This window comes from Mauremys reevesii, linkage group 9 (genome assembly GCF_016161935.1).
Source record: "Mauremys reevesii isolate NIE-2019 linkage group 9, ASM1616193v1, whole genome shotgun sequence".
Classification (NCBI taxonomy): domain Eukaryota; kingdom Metazoa; phylum Chordata; order Testudines; family Geoemydidae; genus Mauremys; species Mauremys reevesii.
Genome location: NC_052631.1, coordinates 47,064,006 through 47,087,863, shown reverse-complemented (window position 1 = coordinate 47,087,863; position 23,858 = coordinate 47,064,006). Strand labels below are relative to the sequence as shown.

The 23,858-nt window shown below is 50.1% G+C and overlaps 1 protein-coding gene and 1 long non-coding RNA gene across 4 annotated transcripts in view; one reads left to right on the top strand and one right to left on the bottom strand.

Moving 5' to 3' along the window:
- Nucleotides 1-23,858, top strand: part of MYO7B (myosin VIIB) — a 76,708-nt gene that overhangs the window by 43,075 nt on the left and 9,775 nt on the right. Inside the window, exons 27-42 of the mRNA XM_039487813.1 lie at nucleotides 1,832-1,958; nucleotides 3,459-3,578; nucleotides 4,265-4,438; nucleotides 5,379-5,606; nucleotides 6,090-6,257; nucleotides 7,027-7,144; nucleotides 7,233-7,359; nucleotides 7,940-8,109; nucleotides 8,822-9,006; nucleotides 10,314-10,441; nucleotides 11,034-11,191; nucleotides 11,987-12,140; nucleotides 16,718-16,873; nucleotides 21,672-21,777; nucleotides 22,234-22,347; nucleotides 23,494-23,581. Of these exons, the coding sequence (XP_039343747.1) occupies nucleotides 1,832-1,958; nucleotides 3,459-3,578; nucleotides 4,265-4,438; nucleotides 5,379-5,606; nucleotides 6,090-6,257; nucleotides 7,027-7,144; nucleotides 7,233-7,359; nucleotides 7,940-8,109; nucleotides 8,822-9,006; nucleotides 10,314-10,441; nucleotides 11,034-11,191; nucleotides 11,987-12,140; nucleotides 16,718-16,873; nucleotides 21,672-21,777; nucleotides 22,234-22,347; nucleotides 23,494-23,581 (2,321 nt within the window). The remainder of the gene's footprint in view (nucleotides 1-1,831; nucleotides 1,959-3,458; nucleotides 3,579-4,264; nucleotides 4,439-5,378; nucleotides 5,607-6,089; nucleotides 6,258-7,026; nucleotides 7,145-7,232; nucleotides 7,360-7,939; nucleotides 8,110-8,821; nucleotides 9,007-10,313; nucleotides 10,442-11,033; nucleotides 11,192-11,986; nucleotides 12,141-16,717; nucleotides 16,874-21,671; nucleotides 21,778-22,233; nucleotides 22,348-23,493; nucleotides 23,582-23,858) is intronic.
- Nucleotides 18,670-21,262, bottom strand: LOC120371709. 3 transcript variants are annotated; one of them, XR_005584536.1, is made up of 4 exons: nucleotides 21,126-21,262; nucleotides 20,576-20,780; nucleotides 19,397-19,535; nucleotides 18,670-18,826 (listed from the first exon to the last, which is right to left on the bottom strand). It is a non-coding gene; the product is annotated as an uncharacterized LOC120371709 (long non-coding RNA). The 3 variants fall into 3 exon arrangements; XR_005584537.1 differs by lacking the exon at nucleotides 19,397-19,535; XR_005584538.1 differs by lacking the exon at nucleotides 19,397-19,535 and having other exon boundaries at nucleotides 18,670-18,822.

The following is a 23,858-nucleotide window of genomic DNA, read 5'->3' as shown; positions in this document are numbered from 1 at the left end:
AGGCTGGCCAGCCACTCACAGCTACAAAACCATCCTGAGCTCTCGTTCCAAATTCTGCTATCAACTCCTATTAACTGAGGAGTTGGGGCTCAATTCAGCTCTGGGAAAGTCTGTCTAGATTAGGGTGACCAGATGTCCCGATAAAATCAGGACTGTCCCAATATTTAACCCTTTGTCCTGCGTCCTGATGAATGCACAATCGGGACACTTGTCCCGATATTCAGGTAAGGAGGCGAGCGGGAGGGAGGCGCCGACTCCGTGGGTGCCCCAGGGTTGGAGCACCCATGGGGAAAAAGTGCAGCCAAGCTCCCCACTCCTCCCTCACTCCCCCCAGTGCACCGCGTCCCTACTCCTCCCTCCTCCCAGCGCTTCCCGCTGCCTAACAGCTGTTTGGAGGCATTTAGCGCTTTCCAGGAGGGGGTGGGGAGGAGCGGGGACATGGCACGCTCAGGGGAGGAGGTGGAGAAGAGGCAGAGCAGGGGCGGGGACTTAGGGGAAGGGGGTGGAATGAGGGAGGATGCTTGGGTGGGAAGAGGCGGGGGGTGGGTGAGCACCCACCCGGCAAAGGGGAAGTTGGCGCCATAGGGATGAGTGGCGGGTGGCAGGGTGAAGAGGCAAGCGAGTGGGCAGGCAGGGTGAGGAGGCGAGCGGTGGGTGGGGGACTGAGGAGGGACGCAGCAAGCCAGCAGGGAGCCGAGGGATGAGGAAGGGCACGGTGGGGAGGGAGTGGGACCTGTGACAGAGTGGGGCCAGAGCCTGGGAGGAGCGGGGGTGGACTGTGGGCAGGGCTGACAGCACCCCATTGTGTCCCGAAATTTTAGTGTTGTGATCTGGTCACCCTAGTCTAGATTCCAGAATACCAGCTACTCCCAAGAGGTTCTCTCACCACTGTCTGCTGGAACTGCCTTCCTCCCTGCCTGTCCTGCCATTTTTTTTATGGGACCAGTGTCCATCTTACTGGTTCTCTCACTTATATCGACCTCTGTCACTGAACATCTCAGGGGTATGCAGTAGGGCCTGCTTTTGTGCTGTAGCCTGCCAAAAGTTCAAATGTCTGATGCAACACCAGGTTTAGAAAATCTGACCTAAGAGGAAAGGTTGAAAGAATTGGGCATGTTTAGTCTGGAGAAGGTCGGGGGGAGAGGGAGAGACATGCCAAGAGTTTCAAATATGTAAATGGTGGTTATAAAGAAGACTCTGATCGATTGTTCTCCATGTCCACCAAGAGTAGGCCAAGTAGTAATTGGCTTAATTAGCATCAAGGGGGATTTAAATTAGATGCCAGGAAAAACATTCTAACTCTAAAGGGCAGTTAAGTACTGGAATAGGCATTGTGCTTGCCCCCTGTGAGCTGGACTGAAACTCCCAAACTCATTTCACATAAGCCACCAAAGAGCTGTCCAAGGTAACAGCCTTTGGTCACAATCAGACTGGACTGGACATACAGCACCCATAGGGACAAGGCACTGTAGGATTAACTTCCTTGTGCAGGAGGCACTGGGCTGAGATTCAGAACATCTTGGCTTTCTGTGTGACTTGGACAAGTCAATCAGTCTCTCTGTGCCTCAGATCCCCACCTGTGAGATTGGATGAGGACACAGTGATAGTTCCTACCTCTGAGATATCGGGTGGCTGGATTCCTGAATGAGGGGGAGGTCCCTTCTGAGCACCATGGAAAAGGAACTAAATAAAATACACTGAGCTGACACAGAGGTAATTTTAAAGGGCTGAAATGGTCAGTTTGAATGCTTCAGGGATCCATCGAGCCACAGTTTGACAGCAAAGTCCATCATTCTCTTTGACAGTGTGATCAGCATGTGTCTTGTTACAGAGATGAGATTTACTGCCAGATCTGCAAACAGCTCTCTGAAAACAACAACAAGAGCAGTCGAGCTCGAGGCTGGATCCTCCTCTCGCTTTGCCTGGGCTGTTTCCCTCCCTCAGACAAGTTTGTGAAGGTATCGTGCCCTCATTTCCTGGACCAGGTCTGGGGGCTTGTTTGTTGTTGTATTTGGCTACAATATGTAGAATTAACTGTTTGGTTGCTATAGCGGCTGGTGGTAGGGTGGAGGCAGAAACTGCCCCACATCATTACCCCCGTGGACAAATCAATACATAAACCTCTGGTACTGTACCCTTCACCCTCCCTCAGACCTAAATACACGAGCCAGACACTCAGCTGCTGCATTGACTTCAGTGCTCTGACCATTTGAGTTACTCCAGGTTGCTTCAGGAGTGCTACGCCAATTTACACCTGCTGAGGATCTGGCCCATACTGTACATATTACAGGCATTTGTAATGCGATGGGAGGGGAATAGTTAAGAGTAAAGTTCAGCAGCAACTCCCTCACCACAGATTACTCTGCAAGTGTTCCTCCCCTCTCCCGACAGCTCACTCTGCAAAGCCTAGGACCCAGCCCAAACGGAACATGGACAAGATGAGTGCATCTCTGCTGTCATTCCACTGACGTCAGTGGGGCCTGATTCTGATCTCACCCACACCACTTTCACAGTGGTGTAATTCCACTGCCTACTTCAGTGGCGTTATTAGTGATTTAGGGGAGAGATCCAAATCAGGGCCAGTTACCCCAGGGATGAATTCAACACAACAGGCCTGATTCTGATCTCATGCTGGTGCAACATAAGAGTAGCTCATTTGAAGTTAAATAAGTAAGTGAGATTGAGTCAGGCCTACTGTCACCAAAAGTTTCTTTACAGCCCATAGTCAATTACAGTGGAGCCTATTTTAGCATCCAGCCCTTCCAATGATTGGTCCCTGATCCTTCAGAGGAAGATGAAAACACAGTAATACCCCTGGCTAGTTGTTCCGGGCTGCATGTTGGAACAGAAATAGTGCCTTTTCTAATTTACAGGGATATGAGTACTCTGCCCCCGAAGCATGAGGTTTGCAGGAGGCTTCTAAACTGACCTGTGGATTCAGATTACAGGCCAAATTTCCAGAGAGAGTCCTGAGGCCCATGTGCAATTAAGCACCCGTATTTGCATGTGCAGTTACTGTGATTTTGTGCAAACAGTATGACTGCATGGACAAAGGATGCCCTTGGTATCATGCAGTCACCAGACAGGCATATGCATTTGCAATAATAATTCCAATTATAAATATAGTGAGCAATAGGCACAGATCTTACTCCCTGTTGAGGGTTTAGCTCTGCATATCACTACAGATACTTCTAGTGCAAAACTCCTTGAACTTCAATGAATTGACAGGCTAGTGTGAGCTCTGCAGGAGTTGAAGATTAATTTCTCTATAGAAATCTTAATGGATGATAAGTAGTATGATTAGAAAACGCCAAGAAAACCAGTACAATGCATTGGCAAGTTGGTTTGGGAACAGCTATTATAGGATCAGGCTGATCTGATTTACTGGCCCTTGTGAGTCCCCAGTTCTTTAGCAACATCTGCGTTTCCTAACTGTCTCTTATGTTTTGTACATCCAGTACCTGCTGAATTTCATCTGCAGTGGGCCCACAGGCTATGCACCGTATTGTGCTGAACGGCTGAAGCGCACCTATACCAATGGAGCGCGGGCTGAACCTCCCAGCTGGCTGGAACTACAGGTAGTTTATCTCTCATCAGCGGGTTCTCAGTTACGTATCTGTGTGTTCATGTTGAATGGTATTTACTTGTCTTCACTGGCTGATCTTTCCAAGTCCAGGAACTGAAATACAGTAAACCTGCTCTGGCTAAGCTGTTAGACATGCACAGTTGTAGTCACTCCTTGCCAGGTGGACTAGCAAAATCAGGACTTTGTCATAATGCATCAAATCCATGAGATGGGTGACCAGTTGTGTGCTGCTGCATTTGCTGTCCTTTTGATGAAGCTGCAAGATGGGTGTGGAGCCAGTTTTTATTCTCTTTTCCTTTGTCTGGGCCCTGCAGACTGAGGCCAGGCCTACACTAAAAGGTTAGGTTGACCCAGCTACATCACTCAGGGCTGTGAAAAGTCCTCAAAACCAAGAATTCGTCTGTCAAACTAGGTACCGCCTCTTGGGGAGATGGATTAAATACAGCAAGGGGAGACCTCTCCCATCTCTGTAGTGAGCATCTACACTGATGTGCTACAGCAGCATTTCTAGTGAAGACGTAACCTCACTTAATGAGCTGAGATCTTGAATGTGATTGTGACCATGGTGTAAAGTTGATGCAGAGAAAGCTCTTAAATGACTCCTCCATTCTCCTTGGGAAAGTGGGCTCTGCCTCTGATTCTTCTCATTCTTCTCATTCACTTAACTCTGGCTAACAGGCAACAAAGCAGAAGAAACCCATTGTATTTAATGTCACCTTGATGAATGGCCAAAGCATCACGGTCCCTGCAGATTCAGCCTCCATTGCCAAAGAGATCTGCCAGTTGGTAGCTGATAAAATGAAGCTGAAGGATACGTTTGGTTTTTCACTCTACATTGCTGTGTATGACAAGGTAAAGTATTGAGATCCATCCCGAAATCCTCAAACTCCTCCCCAGGAATGGCCTCTAATAACCCTCCAGAAGCTCCTCCCCAAGGAATGACCTCAAATAGTCCTCCACAAGCTCCATGCTGGGAGTCTCCTCTAATATCTGTCCCGCCTGGCTGAGGACTCCCTTACAGCACTAGTTCTACTCTCCTTGCTTTTTGTTCCTTCCAACTACTGACAGTTCCCCTCCATCTGTTGGTGGGCATGTGCCCTGCTCAGGCATTCTTGTTCTCCATTATAGAAATTCCCCTCGCACTTCTCAGCCCTACACAGGGGAGAGGTCCATTTTCCACGCTCCCAAGTCCTAGGAGCTGCTGATGCATTTTGCCATCAGTGGCGCTTAACCCAAACCTTGGAACAGTTGCCTGTGGTCCCCATGAGGCACAGCCCTTTAATTCACATGCTGCCATTCTGCACATCCTTTCCCACTATATAGTTACGCTAATGACATACTGGTTTAGAACCAAGATCCCCAAGCAGCACGTGTCTGGGTGCTCAGAGTTGGGCTCCAAACTAAATGGGCTGAACTCAGAAGTGACACTATTATGTAAAATATACCACCAATGCAAGGGCAGGTAAGTGGGTGTATGCTAAACCCTGAGGGGGCAGAGGTGCATGGCTGTAGCAGGAAAAGCAAATAGATGGGTGTATGATAAAGCAGTCCTACTCCTGGACCCCCATACTGTCACCTTCCTGATTGTTTTTCCAAACACCACCCTGCCCTTCCCTGCCCTGGTGTGTAACTTGCCTAGTCCCATCCAGGACCCCTCTGAACTAGCCCACCATATGAACTGATGTGTCTGGGACCTCTTTGTTGTTAGAAGACAGAGGCGTTCTAGTCTATTGTCACTCACTAAATTACAAATCAGGCCTTTCCCTGAAGCAGATTATCCCTCTGGTCTTAGGTCTGGTCACTGGGTAGCGGCCGGGATCATGTCATGGACGCCATCTCCCAGTGCGAGCAGCTGGTGAAGGAGCAGGGGGCCCATGAACGCAACACCCCATGGCGCCTCTACTTCCGGAAAGAGATCTTCACTCCCTGGCACAACTCGAAGGAAGATCCAGTCAGCACGGAGCTCATTTACCACCAGATCATTCGCGGGATCCGGTTTGGAGAATACCGCTGTGAGAAGGTGGGGTTCCTGACTCCCCTTTGCGCAGGGGCAGTAGGACAAGGGGCTTCCAAAGGGGATAAGCAGAGGAGGGAAGGCTGATGGAGGTGTGTCCAACCACCCTCTCAATCGGCACTTTTCCGAATGACGGTGCCAGCAGCCCTGCTAGAGTACGACGTAAGGTAAGGTGCATCTGCCAGCTCACGTTGGATGCCACACACACGTCCAGAGGAGCTGCTTGGGTTCTATTTTAATATTGACTTGATTGTCCTGCTTGGCACTGTGACCGCATCCTAGGTCATCTCTCTTCCCACTGTATTGTTGCCTACGGCAGCCATGCTGAGAGCAGAAAAATGACTGTTGCTATATGGACTCCAGACTGTGTAGTGTTGGATAATAATAATACCCAGCTCTTGTATAGTACGTCTCATTAGTGGATCTCAAAGGGTGGTAGGACTCAGCTATGACCTTCCAGGCTTCATTTAACCAGCTGAATTGTTGCAGGAGGAGGATTTGGTGGAAGTAGGAGCAAAATATTGCTACATTCAGTTTGGGGACTCCATCCACAATGAGCTGGTCCAGAAGCTACTCCAGGACTTCATCCCAGCCAAGCTGCTGAAGTCAAAGCCCCAGGAGAAGTGGGTGAGCCTCATAACGTATGCACATGCCAAGGTATGGACCTCGCATAAAACCGTGAATTGATCTTGAGCCTCCAAGACCCTGTGTTAAGCTCCAGCTTCTACTTCTTTAATTAATGAATTACATTTATAACATGCCCATTGGTGTGAGGTGTCCCAGGGAGCAGTGAGAGGAGCGCTGGCTGGTGCCTGGAGATTTGTCAGAGAGCAGCAAGAAGCATCTCCATGCATGTGCCCTGCATGGTTCGTTAGGGAGAGCAGGAAGAGGGGCCATGCTGTCTCCTCTGGGAGCAGAAAGAGACAGTACAGTTTATTTCTGAAGCCACTCAGGGGGTTTCTTAGAGTCATCACTGGCTGCTGCTGTGGTGATTGATTCGGGGCAAAAGCGGCATGGGATGGTTGGTGTTTATGCATATTATGCTCCCTGTTCTATTGGCGAGATGGGATATACTGATTAATTGTATTAGTATTTCTATGGCACCCACTGTGTGTTAAACCCTTAACAGACAACTAAGGAGATCCCAGTCCAGGGGAACTTAGAATCCAAATAGCTGCCTGTGCCATTAGCTGTGTGTGAATGGGACAGCTCGGGTCCATGGAGACTGCCTATGGTTTGACTTTTTGGAGGTGAAATTGGTCCCAATCTTGCAAAGTGCTGAACTCCCTAAGAAGTCCAGGGAGTTGAGGGCTCTCTGCACCTTGCAGAGTTGGTCCTGCTCCTTGTGTGTCTTTGGACGTTGCACTTCAGTATGTGTACCCTGGATCTGCATAAAAGGAGCCATGGCCTTGTTTTTGTATTGTAGGCCCTATACACACAGGACCGGCTTTCCCCTCAGAGTGTGAAGGAGCAGCTAGTGGATTTTGCCCGTTTTCAGTGGCCTTTGCTCTTTTCTAGGTTCTTTGAAGTCACCAGATTTTCAGGTAACACCAGTGAGTGGGCAAGCGGATGGGAGCGGGATAAAGAGAGGAGAAGGGCTGAATCTATAATGGGTTATTTCTACCTTTTCAGGGCCCAGTCTGCCCAAGAACCACTTCATAGTAGCCATTAACTGGAAAGGGATCTGCTTCCTAGATGAGTCAGAAAAGCGGCTCCTCGATCTGTCCTTCCCAGAAATCACTGGAATACACACCAACAGGTTAGTCACCTGGATTGGCAAGATCTAGAGAAAACAGCTGCCTCTAGCCTAGACTCAGCCAGGGCTCTCCATGGAGGATGGAGATTCTCTTCCCCTCACTCCCTAAGAAAGGTGGTTGTTCTGGGTCTGGGTCGCATCCATCCATGGGACACATCCAGAGAGTTTCTGAATGAATGAACTTTCCCAGTCAATCCAGGGACAGCTCATCCTTTCAGGTCAGGACTGAGGTGCATTAGTATGAGGGAAGCCTTACATTGAATAAATTCACTGCTCACTCCAGGAGACGGATGCTCCTCAGTGCCTAGAATGAGGTAACTTTGTGGAGACACATGGGGCAGTTGAAGCAACTTGTGGTGCTCTCAAGAGAGAGAGCAAGCCAGAGTTTCACTCACCTACTTCCGAGAAGTCGAGTCAGGAGCTCCTAACTCCTGTTAGGGCTAATGCATGCTCAGGAAGTTCCTGCCCCTGTGTGGAGACTTTGTCTGCCTTGAGCTGCAGATAGAGGCCTGTGTATGGATGTAGGACAAAGGTGATACAAGGTTTGCAGATGTTCCAGTAACGAACCACTCTGGATCCGCAGGGCAGTGAAGTCTTTTGGGCAGAGCTGCACTCTCATCACGCTGCGGGCAGAGGAGTTTGTCCTGACATCTGTCCACAGCGTTGTCATCGCAGAGCTAGTGGTCCTGTTTCTGGAAGGACTGAAGAAGAGGTCCCAGTATGCTGTGGCCATGCAAGAGAGCAAGCAGCAAGGTTAGTCTGACAGCCCCTTTCTTGGGCAGGCAGAAATCTTGTCAGAACCCCCAGTAAGCACTCAAAAGAGCTAAAAGAGAAGCAGGAAAGCTCAGGGAGACAGAAACTTTACTCCAGGAACTCCACCTGCCTGGACAGGAAGTGAAGCCTGGCTATCTGGGGACATTCTTCATAAGAGCTCCACAAGGGATGGAGATGGCTGTGGAATACCATTGACTGAGGGGGTGAAGGGTTAGGACATAAACGCCACATTCACTTAATTCTCATTTGTGAGCTCTTTTCCCTGCATCACTGCCAGGCCCAGGAATAGGGGCGGCTCTAGGCATTTTGCCGCCCCAAGCATGGCAGCCTGCCTACCGCCCTCACGGCGACTGGCAGAGCACCCCCAATGGCTTGCCGCCCCAAGCACGCGCTTGGCGTGCTGATGCCTGGAGCCGCCCCTGCCCAGGAACCCGTTCTGCTCCCATCACAATCAATGTAAGTTTTGCTATTGACCTCAGTGGGAGCAGGTGCAGGCTGCCAGAGGACATGTCAGTGACTGCTCCAAAAAGTGCTATTGTGTGACCAGCCATTGTTACACAAATCGCTTCCTACTGGTAACTGAGCCCAGGCCTTGCAAACTCATTTCATTTGTCTTCATGATTGAAGACATTGCATTTTCTTCTGACATTATAGAGCCTGAATAGGATGCTGCAGCTCTCTTTGTTTCCAGGGGACCCTGCCATTCTGCCCTTCAAGAAGGGGGACTTGCTGATTCTGACCCAGGACAAAGGGCTGGAAGCAAATCGTGGTGACTGGGTCTATGCTCAAAACGAACGGACTGCCAAGACGGGGATTGTGTCTTTAGAAGCAATCTATATTATCCCTTCCATTGCAAAACCATCTAGCCAAGTGCTGGTAAGGAGCATGTGATGGGGACACAGACAGTAATAGAATGGTCTCCAGACCTTACAGACCCGGGGTTGAATGACATGACAGTACTGAATGCAACTGTTCATTGGAATATGAGTGGTCCTCCCAACTTGGACCAGGTCAATGCCTTTCATAGGAGCAACAAACGAGTCAAAATTAAATGCAAAAACAAAGTCAAAACAAACAAAACTCTTAGTCCAACAGTGAGGATGAGATTTCAGTTGCACAAAAGGAATAAGATTCCAGATGATGGCACATACAGCAGCCATAACTCCATGCCCTCTGTATGAATTTATACAGTTAATGGGAATGCGGGAAACGTGCATGCAGTTGAATTCCCAGACATTTGTGCTGAACGTTGGGTTAACGCCACGATTTTGGATATTTTATTTCTGCCATTTATAAAAAACCAAAACAAACTCCAAAGCCCCAGTTCATTTTTCGGAACTACAGTATTTGTTGCAAGTACAGTCACTGGATTTACTTAGCCGACGGGTCCCATCTTGCTGCAGGTTGGCTGATTGGAAATACAGGCCTACAAACAGATAGGAGTCACTCCCATCTCAGAACGTTGTGTTAAAGGAACACACTTAACAGGCACCCAGCACAAGTTTCACCCTAATCGCCATCTTCCCACTGATTAATTGTCTATCCCAGTTTCAGAGAGTTGCTATATTTTGTACTGTACAAGTGAATTAAATGGGACAGTTATGGGGCACACTTAACGCTAGGGCACCTCTTCCTGGCTGCTCTGGGGATTAGCTCCTTCCAGCACCCCCTTCTGCTGCTCGTTCACGTGCCCTGCAGCCTCTTTCTCTGCAACTCAGGGTGCTCTCTCTTCATGGCTTGCCCTTTCTGCTCCCCATTTCCTGTCCCACCTGTTCCTTCTCAGCTGGGCTCCATCATCAATCAACCTTTCAATCCCTGGCTCCTCACCAGATGCAGCCTAGCTGGTTAATTAACCTAATTTAACCTGCTCTGGCTTGTGCAGGGGAGGACTCCTCATCCCAGGGACCTACTGAAAAAGATGAATCAGACAAAAAGGAGGTGGATTTCTAATGAGTGCTGTGCTGGCATTAGTGAAGACTGACTCCAGTGCTCACTGTCTGTGTACGTGTCTGCATAAGAATGTAACTCAGCTGCTTTCTTGAGCCTCTGCAGATTCCTAACACTATTGCAGCAGAGAATAATTGAGCGTGGTGTATGCCGCCATCTGTGTGTATCCAATAACAATAACGTCAAAGGGTTTGCACGGAGCCCTGTAATAGTGTGAAGTCTCTGTGTATTTCCAGAGCTTGCTGATGATGTCACCTGATCAGAGGAGGTTGGCATCACTGAATTCCCGCACTGAGGAGGCAGAGGAAGAGGAAGTGAAAATGAAGCCCTACACGCTTGAGGAGTTTTCCTATGAGCACTTCAGGTAAAGCTCCCTGTACCTGGTGAGACTGCTCCATGCAGGACTCTGGAAAAAGGGTTCATGTCTGGCTGAATGAAACAAACCCTTTAACCCCTCCGTGGAAGTAGCAATGATTCCATGGCAGAACACACCTCTGAGCTACGTACTTACTTGTAATGAAGCTGACAGTGGAGTTACTCCCACTGGGTGGAGTTTCTGACCCAGGAACTCCTAGTTTCTCCTATCTGCAGGGTTGCAAAGGCCAGACTAAGATGGTCTGAACTATAACGCTCTTCTTTCCACATAGCACTATTCTTAGTTCCAGGATTTGCCATGTTATTAATACAGAACTGGGACATGCAGTCTCCTCTCAGGTCCCAGCAGAGGGAGGAAAAATAGTTTTTCAACCTCTGATGTCTTCTGTGCTTTCCTTCTGCTGATATCAACAAGGATGTGGTCACAGTGCATTCCCAGGCCCTGGCAGCCCCATGTACAGTAGTAGCTCACCACTCTGGCATAGAACATGGTCACAGATTAGTCTTCACAGTGCTGGCTTCCTGTTTAATGTTACTACTGATCTAACAAGTCAGAGAGAACTATTTCTCTTTCCATTCAGGGTTCCTGAAAAAGAGTCCATCAGCAAGGCTCTCCTCCACAAATCCCGCGGGCGCAGCCAACTGTGGGCACTCTCCAAGGAACCCCTGAAGCAGCCCCTACTGAAGAAGGTGTGTGCAGATCCAGAACTTCGGGACCTTGCATGCCAGGCTTTCATTGATATCCTTTCATCTCCCCCCTCAGCTGGGCTGAGCTGTGTTACTGGTGGGGCAATGGAAAACCTGCCGGCAGTGATCCATGTCTGTCTCTCTTCCTTTAGTCTCGTGTCCCAGCCATTGTAAATGGTGGGTAGCTATGTAAAGCACATGGGGTTAAGAGAGCCTCATCTTTCCCACAAAGGGAAAAACTGTTCAGCTCTGCTCAACAGCCCCACTGTGGCCCACCATGCAGGGTACATCCCGAGGGTCAACCCAGCTAAGAGGATCTTGAGGGAGCTGCTCCTAGAATGCACATACAATATGCCAGCAATTAAGTAATTCCACTTAGAAAGAGTGCGGCTTCCTGCATGATTCCAGAGCTTCTGAACTGTTGGGTGTCCTCCTTCGAGGGTCAGGCAGCTAAAGCCATGGGAGTCATGCGGCTGAGATGGCTGTGCTTGTGGAGAAGGTACAAGGAACAGAACAGGGTTCCTCTCACCAACACACATCAGGAGTCTCCCAAGAACCCCTGTGGAATAATCCCAGGAGAGACATTCTGGTACAGAGGGTGACAAATCCATACAGTTATTAATGGTGACCATAAAAGAAGGCACAGCTCCTAGCTTGCTGGTGGCTGTGCTGGGAAGAGAAGTGGTAGGTCCCAGTGGGCAGCACAGCCAGGGGATATGACTGGGCCTCATGTATCTATTGCTTGACTGGCAATAAAGCAACGCCCAGCACCATGGCCAGGATTTGCCCCAAGTCTCTGCTGAGTATGTGTCCTTCCCATGCGGACAGTCCTTAACTGTGCCTTCACCCATCATGAAGTTCATGGGAGACTACCCCTCGAAACAGGCACGGTCCTCCGTGGAGCTCACTGACCAGATATTCGTGGCAGCCATCCAGGAGGAGGTGCTGCGGGATGAGATCTATTGTCAGATCATGAAACAGCTGACCGAAAACAGCAACAGGTACCAAACCCGTGTGCGTCTGGCCCCATCCTCCAGTACATGAAGGGTGACTCCAAGCCAAGATCTGGGGAGTGTCTCGGCTGGAGCGAGCTGGAATTCCTGCAGCAGCTGTAGTGGGAGGGAATATCTGCAGCACCAGCAGCTGCAGCACCCTATAAAAAGGGTGTGATCGACACCCTCCCCTCCCAGCACTGTTGGCTGGTGCTGGTGGGGAGCAAGTGTGACTGTGGGGGCCACATCCCTTCTTGAGATGCTAGTACTGCACCTTTACTCCCTAGGGGACTGTGGCTGTATGTGCAGGGGAGCGAGGGGAAAGCCTTTTCCCCTCAGTGCTGGCTATGTAGCTGTGAATGGAGATACAGTCCTATAGGTGTGTGCCTTTATCACCGTTATATTAGGGGATAGGTTGTCCCACTCCGCCTTACCATCCAGCCCCCCACCAAGTTTAGCTTCCCTGCTGTAAGGAAGCTAAACTTGGCTGTCACTAGATCTTCTGTTGGCTTCCCCTCATTCTGATTGTTATGTATTACTTTACAACGCCTTGCCGAATAGATGGATTGCACCAGGGTCCCTGCCCAAAGAGCTTGCAGTGGAGTCTCAGGCAGGACTCGAGGCAACAAGACAGCAGAGTGGGGCAAGGTGGGAAGGATGGGTCACAGCAGTGAGGTTGTCATGCTGACTCACTTCGTGGAGTCAGGACAGAAATGGGTCCTTAAGGAGTGAGGGGATTTGAATGAGGAGAGGTCTCCCGGTCCAGGGAGGATATTCCATGTGCAGGGAGCTGCAGGAAACAAGGTATGGAGAAGTCTGTGCAACAAAGCAGCAAGAGATGCACTGAGTCTGGCATTGTTAGCAAAGCAGGGTGGGCAGAGGCAATACACCTGGGCTGGGGCCAGGCTGTCAAGAGAGCTCAGCTTCCATTTAGGCATCAGAGTTAGTGGCTAGTGTTTTCCAAAGGGATCTACATGGTGAGCTGCTGGGTCCAGAGCAGGTTTGAGAACAAGGCCCCATGAGATGTGAAAGTAGCCCCCCAAGCATAAGACCCAGCAACTTCTTGTCACAGAGAAACTGGCTCAGGAGGCTGTTGTGTAAAACAAATCAACAAGATTAATACGTGCGAGAGCAGCACGTTCTGTTACATCATTGCTATTGTTTCCTCTAGTAGCAATCATCAATAATGGGTCAGAATCACCCTCCAGTGTGATACGTGGAATGTACGAACATAGGCAAGAATTACCATTTCAGAACAAACATCTACACAGCATGTACTTGAGATGGTTCGCTGTCTTGGGGCAGGGATTTGCTTACACCTCATTGTCATGTAAATAGCTTGTAAATCTAAACTGTTTCTAGGTTAACATTTGGCCTCACAGTTGTACACGTTGGTGACATTCCATGGATCACAGCCAGTACCACGGTGTTGTTGTAATTTCTAGAACTGCAGGCTATCAAGACAACACATTACACCCAGTGGTGAGCTGGAGCAGGTTCCCACCAGTTCCCAAGAACCGGTTGCTAAAATTAGACCTCCGTGGAGAACCGGTTGTTAAAGGGCGAGGGGGTGGGCAAAGAACTCTGGTCCATGGGCCAGACCATCCTGTTGCTCCCAGGATTCCCAGCTGGGGAGGCTGAGGGTCCCCAGGCCTCTCCCCCGCTTCCCCCCAGCTGCAGCATGGCCAGCCGCCGGCACCAGCTGGGCAGCTCAGCTGAGCTCGGGAGGAGTCCTGCTGCCGCTTTTTGAGTGGCCCGGCAAGGTGGGTGGGGGGGCTGCTGCAAGCTCCAGAGCTGGCCAGAGGGGAGGGGGCAATTGGCCCAGGCCCTGCAGGGGCCCCCAGCCCCACGAGGATGTCTCCCCCAGGCTCTCCCCCGCTTCCCCCACCCCGCAGAGCCGCAGCATGGCCAGCAGCTGGGTAGCTCAGCTGAGCTCCTGAGTCGTCCTGCTGCTTTGACTGCCGGCAAGGTAAGGGGGAGGGGCTGCGAGCTCCAGGGCCGTGGGGGGGGGGCAAATGGGGCAATTTGCCCCAGGCCCTGCAGGGGACCCCAGCCCCACGAGTATGTCTCCCCCTCGCTCCAGCCCCTCCCCCCCTTAAATCAGAACTTTTTATAGGGAACCGGTTGTTAAGATTTTGGCAGCTCATCACTGATTACACCTACCATCATAGACCCTGCACCATGGCAATCCATCCAGGCAGGCTGGGCACAACTCCCTTCAGAGCTCATTGGTGCCACTTTGAATGCTGCTCATAAGGATTTAAGAATTACACAAGGCATAATGATCAAACCAGATCACTTTGGAAGGGAGCAAGGCAGCATGATCTGGTGGTTAGAGGATGAAATGGGCAGGCAGGAGTTCTAGGTTCTCTTCTTGACTGCATCTGGCTTGCTGTGTGACACTGAGCAAGTCTATGAATCAAGCTGTGCCTCAGATTCCCCATCTTTAAAATTGTAGTTAATTATCTATTTCTCAGGGGTGTCGTATGGCTCAATCTCATAGAAAGGATTGCTATAGAAGTGCAAAGTATTATTATTATTTCACCAACAAACAGGGTTTGCCAGCCTGCAGTGTTGCATCAGTGTGCCAATCAGAATTGAATCTTCCATCTGGGTATGTGCTATACCATGATGGTGCTGCAAGTGGAATGGTGGTGTACTTTGCATATAAATAGCTGTATAATGGTGTAGGAGTGTGTGGCTGTCTCTCCCTGTCAATCTCAGAAGAAGGCCACACCCCCTCACTCTCAGGTCCCTCTCTAGGCAAGGATTACTGGGGGATTAGCAGTCTCTAAACTCCTGGCCCTCTAGGCAGGGCCAAGTGGCAGGTAGTCCAGGGCCCTGGCTGCAGGCAGAGCACAGCGCCACACAGCCCAGGGGCTCAGGCAGACAGCAGACAAATGCAGGCCTCTTGACCTAAGGTGGGGAGGCTGCCACCCCAGGGGTGGGGTTGCAGGGGATAGGGGAATCTTGGCCCACCCTACTCCACCAGGTCCCAGCCCAGGGTTTGCCACTGGGTCAGTGGGGATCCTACCACAACCAGAGTACAGTCTGGTGTCCCTGAGCTACTTCCTACACTCCCCTCGTGCTGTACCTGTGTCTTGGGGTTGTCCTGGCAGTCCCAGCAACTCCTCAGTGTCCCTGGCATAAGGCAGCTGTGGCAGCTCCTCCGCGTCCTCGGTGCTGTCAAGGTCTCTGTTGGGCTTGAGCCCCAGCAGCAGGCGAGAGGCATCCATCTCCTCCAGTGGCTCCGGATCAACTGAGCTAGAGAGCCCCCCCTTTATACTTCCTGTCCCGCCCCTCTGCTTCTGGTGGGGTAGTTGTGGGTGTCCTGGCTCCATCCATGAGGGAATGGGCGGTGGTCCCTCCTTGGCAATCTCGAAGGCCACACTCTCTCACTACAAATGGTATTAATACAGGATTTCTAATTATGACACCAGTGCAGTTCCTCCTTCATTCCACCACGTTAGACCTAGCTATTATCCACGGCATCACTGTGGTAGAAATAAGTAATCCCTGGAACAGCAAGGGAAGCAAATGTTGTATCCTTCCAAACTGGTGCACTATGGACCAAATTCTGCCCTCATTTACATGGGTGTAAATTCAGAAACACTCATCACTGAAGAGCCTCCAGATTTATACTGGTGTAGCTGTGATCAAAATCTGGCCCTCAGAAACGTGACTGTATGAAAAAGGGTCAAATCGACTTCCTTCACTGACCAAACTGGCTCATGACTCTTAGCAGTTCAGAGCCACCACCGTGACTGGAACTGGAATCTGTTCTGTTTCTGGCCTCATCAACAGAGTGCCAGCTGCAGAACCGTTATTACTGGTGATGCTGTACAAGCCAGAAGACCCCCGAGAGACTAACAGTTTGCAGGGCTGGAGGTTAGATAGACAGTACGTGAATTGAGCAAATTTGATTGAGAGGCACTGAGAGATGATAATTATTGAACCCCACCATGCCATTGATGCTGTCCCTTTTCAGAGTAGAATTGTATGTTCAGAAAAATCAACTGCAAGGCAAGTGCCTGCAGAGGCGCTGGAACAATTTGTACGGTGGGGGTGCTGAGAGCCGTTGAACCAAACTGCAAACCCTGCATATGACCCTTCAAGCTGCAGCACCCCTAGTTCCAGCACCTATTTGTGCTTGTGTTATGGGCAATGGGGCGCAGTTGGCGGAAGATGAATGCAAACAATGTGCTACAAAAAATATTTAACATGATCCAAATAAATGTGAGTTGGTAGCATTCCATGGACATGAGCGCCCAACTGCTTTGCAGGAGAAAGCCCCAGAGATTCAGCTGCCAGGATAGTCTTAAAGCTGGAGCTCATTCTTATTCATGAGATTTGCAACTGTCATGAATAATTCATTAGCCTGGATTTAGCATGATCTCCTCTGCCATTGTACAGTACTAGCCTGCTGGGTGCTGCATGCCGGCTCTGGTGATTGGCTCCTCTCACTGGGAGTGACACAGTGCTCTATTGTGGGGCCATATTTCTACACAGGGCTTCTCTTCTCTGTAGCTGTTGCATGGTTTGAGGAGGATCATTCAGGCACTAGCTCTGCTGTTTTGTGTTTGCAGGTACAGTGTGAACAGTGGCTGGCAGTTACTCTGGCTCTGCACTGGCCTGTTCCCTCCCAGCAAATCACTGCTGAAACATGCCCAGAAGTTCATCGAGACTCGTCAGAAAGAGACCCTGGCTCTGGACTGCAGCCGGAGAATTCAGAGGATAATGAGGTAAAGAATTGCCAAGCACAAGAGTTCAAAAATCATGAGTCAGGCCCCCAACTGTCCTGAGATGGGGTTAAAAATCATGAGGTTTTTTTTTTAAAAAATGACAATTATTCACAACCATGAGGACTAGACACTTTTAAATGGAAGCTGAGATTCTGACAGAATCACATAACTCCAGGAGCTGGGGCTTTATGAAAAATACCAAATATTGTGAGACTTGTGATAAAATTGCAAGAGTGGACAACACTGAGATTCCCTTTTAGGATTCCCCGGATCATACAGAAATCACCAGGTTTCTCTTTCCCCTTCAGTTGCAAATGAGGGTGTGTTTTGATTCTGTGGTATCCAGACAGTAAACTCAGTGTATGCCCCCTTCCTCATTTGCAGGTAAAATGTTGGGCTAAATTCACTGATGGAGTCACACAGTGTGTAAATATGGCTCTGTGAACCAGAACCATGCTGAGAGGAGTAGCAGCATCTGAGTGGGGCCCCATGCAGCACACATCCTGCTCAATAGAGATGCCATATGCACCAATATCTTTAACCTTGCCGCTGCCTGGTCATCTACACCAATGCAATCCTCATTCTCACTGGGTTGTGTTACAGTTACACCCATTCTGCACTGGTCTGAGTGACATGGGGGCAGAGCAATAGGGTATCAGGCTCATAATACCTCTGGTGTACGGAGGGGGCAGGGTGCTTAGGTATACAGCAGGTACAGAAATCCTGCTCTGCAGCCAAAAGCTGATGCATTGTGAGAGGGAAGCAGGGCTATGATCATGCCCTGCTTCACCCTGACATGCACCCTTTTCTAGCAGGAGCATTGTTGTCAGCATTGGTCTGCTTCCCTTATCGCCCCAGAGCACTAGCAACCCCCTGGGGACTGCAGTGGGTGCATGCGTCTGTCCTCTGCGTCTGAGCCCCTCAGAAAAACCACAGGAGCTAAGAGCACAGCCCAGATACAACAAGCGGGAGGGACAGAAATCCTCTTTTGATTGGTGTCATGAACGTGACAAGGGCCTGTCATGGAAACTGAAGTGGCTGGTGGGATCAGGTGAGCTGAGGGGGAAGGTCTCACTGGTTTTCTCCAGATCTGCTCCGAGTTACCTGACCTGGCACCTGGCACTGCAGCGAGCTGGTGCTGTGGCATCAGGGTCAATCAGATCTGTGGCTTGACACGTCTGTATTCCACGCCATACGAACATACGTAAGTTTAATTGTCACACTCTCTGGAGTGGCTCAGGACCGTGAGTGCCTGCCTGAGGGCAGACTGTCTAAAGCAGGGCAGACACCCCAATCTGATGTGATGTTCTATAATTAGATTACACCAAGCCAGTAACAAATGTGAACTCCTAGGTCACTATAACAGTCTCACCAAGGAGTCACAAACAGGCCTCGGAGACTCTCCAGTCTATCTTGCCACCCAGACAAATTTGACTTAGTGACAAATGGTCACTTACACCAAAAAAAATCACACCACATTCAGGTTGTTTCCAGTCCCACTGACCTTAGATCAACTGGCACCTAGATCCTACACCAAAGAGAACGTCTGTAGCCAATCCTGTAATAAACTAGCTAAAGGGTTATTAACTAGGAAAAAGAAATGAGTTATTTACAGGTTAAAGCAAGCAAATATATACACACCAATGAGTTACTGTCTAAATCCTAAGTGGGCCAGAGTTGTAGTAACCTGTCAATTCAAAGTATCTTTCAGGGCGGACCCAAGACACAGCCTTGGGGAGCTCTGGCTTCAGTTTAGAGTCTCTGGACCTGTCAGTATTCAAACAGCCAAAAAGATGGAAAATTTTCCTGTGACTTTATTTCCTTCATTCAGCTCCCAAGTCCACAGGATGAGCTTCCGAGCAGGTAGCATTTCCCAGGTGTGATAGGGCCATTAACCAACCCTTTGCATTGCATGCTCCTGGATGGCCCATCTGATTTTGACAGTCCTTCTAGCTGGGCAGCAAGGAGAAAGGGGTTCACAAGCTCAGGGCAAATATTTTCAAAGTTATAACACATTTCCCTATACCACAGAATACTGACATTGCAAGTGAGATTAATGCATGCTGCAACTTACAAGCATTTCATAGAGTCTGAACACTAACTACATTCTTATAAGACTAATACCTATTTTGAGCAAAACTAAGATATAGGTGAACGAGGCTGGTCTCCAGCTATGAGTTTGTTAGTTCTTAGTGAACGGCTGCAGCCTGTGTCAGACCGCTCCCCCCTTTCCTGGCTGGTGTGAGATCCTCACACTCTCCAGCCCCCGTTCATCCTGACCCTGGTTGTTACAGCTGTTTGTTCCAAAGAGACTTTCTTCCCGACCGTTTCTCCCTGCAGATCTTCCAGCTCGTCTTCCCCCCGTCTCTAGGAGTGAGCCCCGTGTCTAGTCCCTTCCCCGCCTTCTCTGGCCCAGACTCAGTCGGAATGCTAACGTGGCTGCTTTGCCCGCTCCCAGTGGGTGGCATTGTACAATTAGGGGAAATGCCGCTGCAAAGTGAATTTGCCTTTAAATTTACTGACCAACACCAGGGCGGGAAAGCTATTCATTGCCTTGTCTTCTGAGGGGACTGAAAGTCTCCTGCCTCCCCTCAGAGTGTGCCATCCTTCCACGGGAACTGCTCAGCTAGACGGAGTTTCTTTAGCCGGGAAAGGCAGCTTTCTATTAAATGAAGACGGCCTCCATTAAGTTGCCCAGAGAGTGGGAGGGGGGTCCCAGAGTGTGTATGTTTCAGAGGCTGTTTCTTCTCCTGCTGTTAAAGATGGCCAGACACTTCCTCCCTCGCCATGGCCCGTCTGCTCTGTCAGTGCTGATTCTTCTCCCACCAGCCCAGGGGGAAGGTGGGCTTCCTAAGACTCCCCTAAACTCTGGGGAGGGGGAGCCGAACTGGGCTTCTGGGACTACCTCTGGTCCTCCAGGGCAGCATCTTCTTGCCATGGCTCCTGGGTGGGGAAAACCAGCGCCAGCGTCCCAGCAGGTGCTCAGGGTACCTTTCCTCCCCACCTAGGGTTACCATACGTCCAGGCTTTCCCAGACATTGCCTCTTGTTTGATCCTCCACACTCTGTCCCAGCAGATTTTTCAAATAAGAGGTAATATCCGGGTGTTTTGGGGAGCAGACCTGGTCAATCCTGATTGGTCCCTCCCCGTCATCCGCAACTGAGTGGTCCCTTGCAGCTGCCAGATCCCATCCACCCAGGCTCCAGTTCTCAGCAGGGAGGTGCTAACTGATGACTGGTGCTGCATCCTGGGTCTGCACCAGCTGCCCTGCCACCATGACGGACAGTGATGCTGCCCCACCACCTTGAGAGAGGCCCCAGATACCCTCTCCCAGTACTCATACAGAACCACTCCAGCACCTCCCCAGGTACCCCTCCCAGTACTCATGAAGAACCGCTCCAGCACTCCCCAAATACTTCCTCCAGCACCCCCCTAGGTACTCCTCCCAGTACTCTCACATACCCCTGCAGCACCTCCCCAGGTACCCCTCCCAGTACCCACACATACCCCTCCAGCACTCCCCACATACCTCCTCCAGCATCTCCCAAGGTATCCCCCCCACCAGGTACCCCTCCCAGTACTCACATATACCCCTCCAGTACACCAGGTACCCCTCCCAGTACTCACATATACCCCTCCAGTACCCCCTCGCTCCCTCCCGCTCCAGCAGTGTCCTCTTTTTGGGATCCTGAACCATGGTACCTCTTTCCCCATCCCTTAGGTCCCTAGGGAGGGGAGATTTCCTAGATCAGGATGCAGGGAGAAGTGGCCCTTGTAGCTCAGACCAGTGTTGCTGCTGCTGCTCCTCTTCCTCGTGCTGCTGCTGTCTGACCCTAAGCCAGGCAAGAATGACTGAATCCTGGTGAGCTGAACAGGCTCAGATGGCTGGCTCGTATCAACAGCTGTGCTGTTAAGCAAATGTTAGGTTTGGTTTTCCCCTCCTTAACTGAAATTCACATTTTACTAAATTAGAAGAAATGAGGTTTTAAAAACACCAGAATAACTCCGTTCGCTGGGTCAGAGGCCAGGCCAAATTCTTCTCTTAGTCACTGTGGGTCCCCCCATCCCACGCTTCCTCATTGATCTGGCTGGCCACAGCAAGCCTGGTCTGCCCCACTTCTCCCCACTACCTGAGCTACTCCACAAAGTGCAGGAAACAGAGAAAATAGCAGCACCCTAGAGTAATGGGCTAGCTTTGTCCCTCCTGTGCCTCTGTTGAGGTCTGGACTGAGTCAGACCCAGCTCCCCTTACCTTAAAGTGTAGCTCTACCTGCAGTGTGACTGTGAAATTGGCATCGTGGAATACACTTCTACCCCAACCCTGCTCAGCTGACAGGTAAAAACATAATGCTCTAACAGCCCTTCCAAGCTGGGAGCTTACTGGCACCTGCATCGTCAGCTGTATTAAAGATTCTGCATTGGAATCTCAGTTAAATTTTTTTGACGATGCGTGAAGCAGAATAGAATCTCTCTCTCTCACCATTGTCTCGCAAACAGGAGGAAAAAATTATGTTAGCCATTAAAGACAGGAGCTAGGATGCCGAATACACACAAATGTCATTTTTATCTAGCCATTTTGCAGAGTAGAATGGCTTTTTAATGGATGCTCCAATCAACCCGCACATCCTTGCTCTGTTAATATATTTAACATGCTTTAGGGCCAGAGATGCAGTGGGAAACTCTCCTTTCCCAAAGCCAGAGTGCTGGGGTCTCTGCTTCAGTTTAATCTCACTCTGCAGATCCCCAGGGGGATGAGTGAATGCCCAGCTCTGAAGTGCCTTGGGTTCTTGTTTTCCAGGAGCGGCTCTCGGAAGTGGGCTCCCCATAACGTGGAGGTGGAGGCCATCCAGCAGAACATCACCAAGATCTCGCACAAGGTTTCCTTCCCTAACAATACAGAGCAGGTGAGAACTCCCTCTTTTTCCCACCCTTGACTTATTTGATTCATGTTGGGCCACATTTCAATGGAGTATGGTGCTGCTGTGTGCAGAACAGTGGCTGAATCAGACTCTTCATTTGGTTCATAAGATCTACCTAGACCAGTGGTGTGCAACCTGTGGCCCACGGGCCGCACGCAGCCCATCAGGGTAATCCGCTGCTCCCATTGGCTGGGAACAGTGAACGGCGGCCACTGGGAGTTGCAGTGTGGGCGGGGGGCTGTGCCTGGGGACGGTCAGTCAATGTAAACAAGCTGTCTCACAGCCTGCCAGCGGATTACCCTGACGGCCTGCGGGCTGGAGGTTGCCCACCACTGACCTAGACGCACAGAGAGTTCTGAATTGTCAGCGCAGCTGAATCTGTTGCCTCTAAGCACCCCTTTCTTCCTAGTGCATTCCATCAGGGCCTCTGTTATGTTTTAGGTGTTTGAGGTGGGAACAAACACCAGAATCCGGAACCTGTGTCAGACCATTGCCTCCAAACTGCAGCTGAGCTCCTGGGAAGGATTCAGCCTCTTTGTCAAGATCGCAGACAAGGTAACTCTGCTCAGGTGCCCTAGGATGGAGCATGGCAGGGAAGCCTGACCTATGAGGAAAAGCTAAAAAGACTGGGCATGGTTAGTCTGGAGAGAAGAGGAAGGAGGGGGGAGCTGATAAGTCATCAAATATGTTAAGGGCTGTTATACAGAGGATGGTGATCAGTTGTTCTCCATGTCCACTGAAGGTAGTAGTAGCAATGGGTTTACTCTGCAGCAAGGGAGATTTAGGTTAGATATTAGGAAAAACTCTCTAACTATGAGGATAGTTTAGCACTAGAATAGGTTTCCAAGGAAGATTGTGGAATTCCCCCATCACTGGAGGTTTAAGAACAGGTTGAACAAACACCTATTAGGGATGGTCTAGGTTTACTTGATCCTTGAAGGCCTTCCGAGGTCCCTTCCAGCCCTATGTGTCCCTGACTCCATGAAGGTGCAAGGTGGTTTAGGACCTGTGGTCTCTGTGGGTAGCATCCCTATGTGAAGAGGAGTAGTTGGGAACAGCAGGGGAGAACATTGAGGGCCACACTCCTGTATCGGGAGGAGAAAGATCACTTACTGCACACTGCTCTGTTCAGATCCTTTTCATACTTAGGGTCAGACCCTGCAAGGTGTTGGCCTGTAACTCCAGTTGGCTTCCATAGTGATGGTGGGTGTTCAATACCGGCCTTGAATTAGCTTGAAAAGCCTCTCTGGCTCAAGCAGAAGCAAGGCTCTTGGCACTGACAGTCCAGCAGATCTTCCCTCTCCTTCTGGTGCCATTTAACCTTTGTGCACCAGGAGCAACAGATAGTCTGCAAAGCGCTGAGCTCCAGGGGAGAGGAGCCCTGTGTCTGCCAATATTGCAGCAGCAGGAGCTGGCGGAGAACAGGGTAGGCAGCTTCCATCTGTGTTAAGGGCAAGCAGCCAGGTTGGAGGGAAGAAAAGAATAAACCAGGTAAAACTCCAATGAGAGAAGGACACTTCCATTAGCTTTCCCCGTACTCCCCCCAAAAATGTCTCCTAATTTCCCTTTGCCTCTGATCCTTCCCTTCCATGCCTGTGCTTTCACTGTGTGTACTGTTGGCAGGGACAGTTCAGGCCATATTGACCTTCACCGTCTCTGAGTGATGCAATTTCCTTCCTCCCATTGCTCTGCGTCTTGCAGGTGATCAGTCAGAATGAGGCCGACTACTTCTTTGACTCCTTACGGCAGGTTACTGACTGGACTCGGAAGAACAAGCCAGGGAAAGATGGTAAGGAAAGGGATCTACTCTTGGTGGCTGTGTTAAGCTGTAGCAGAGTAGTGGGTGAAAAGCAGGATCTGTTCATCCTTTGTGAACGTCTGATTGGTATGCTGGTAAAACCCATTTCTGGCGTGGTGTTCGTGTGCATCATTGGTGTCGCTTGCCATGGTACTAGGAACCAGCTGACCTGGGGCAGCCAGGACAGGGCTGTTAAAGACACTGGAACTGGTCTGTATATGGGTAGTGGTGGCTGACTTTGATACCTTTGAGTTTCTGCATCTGTAAT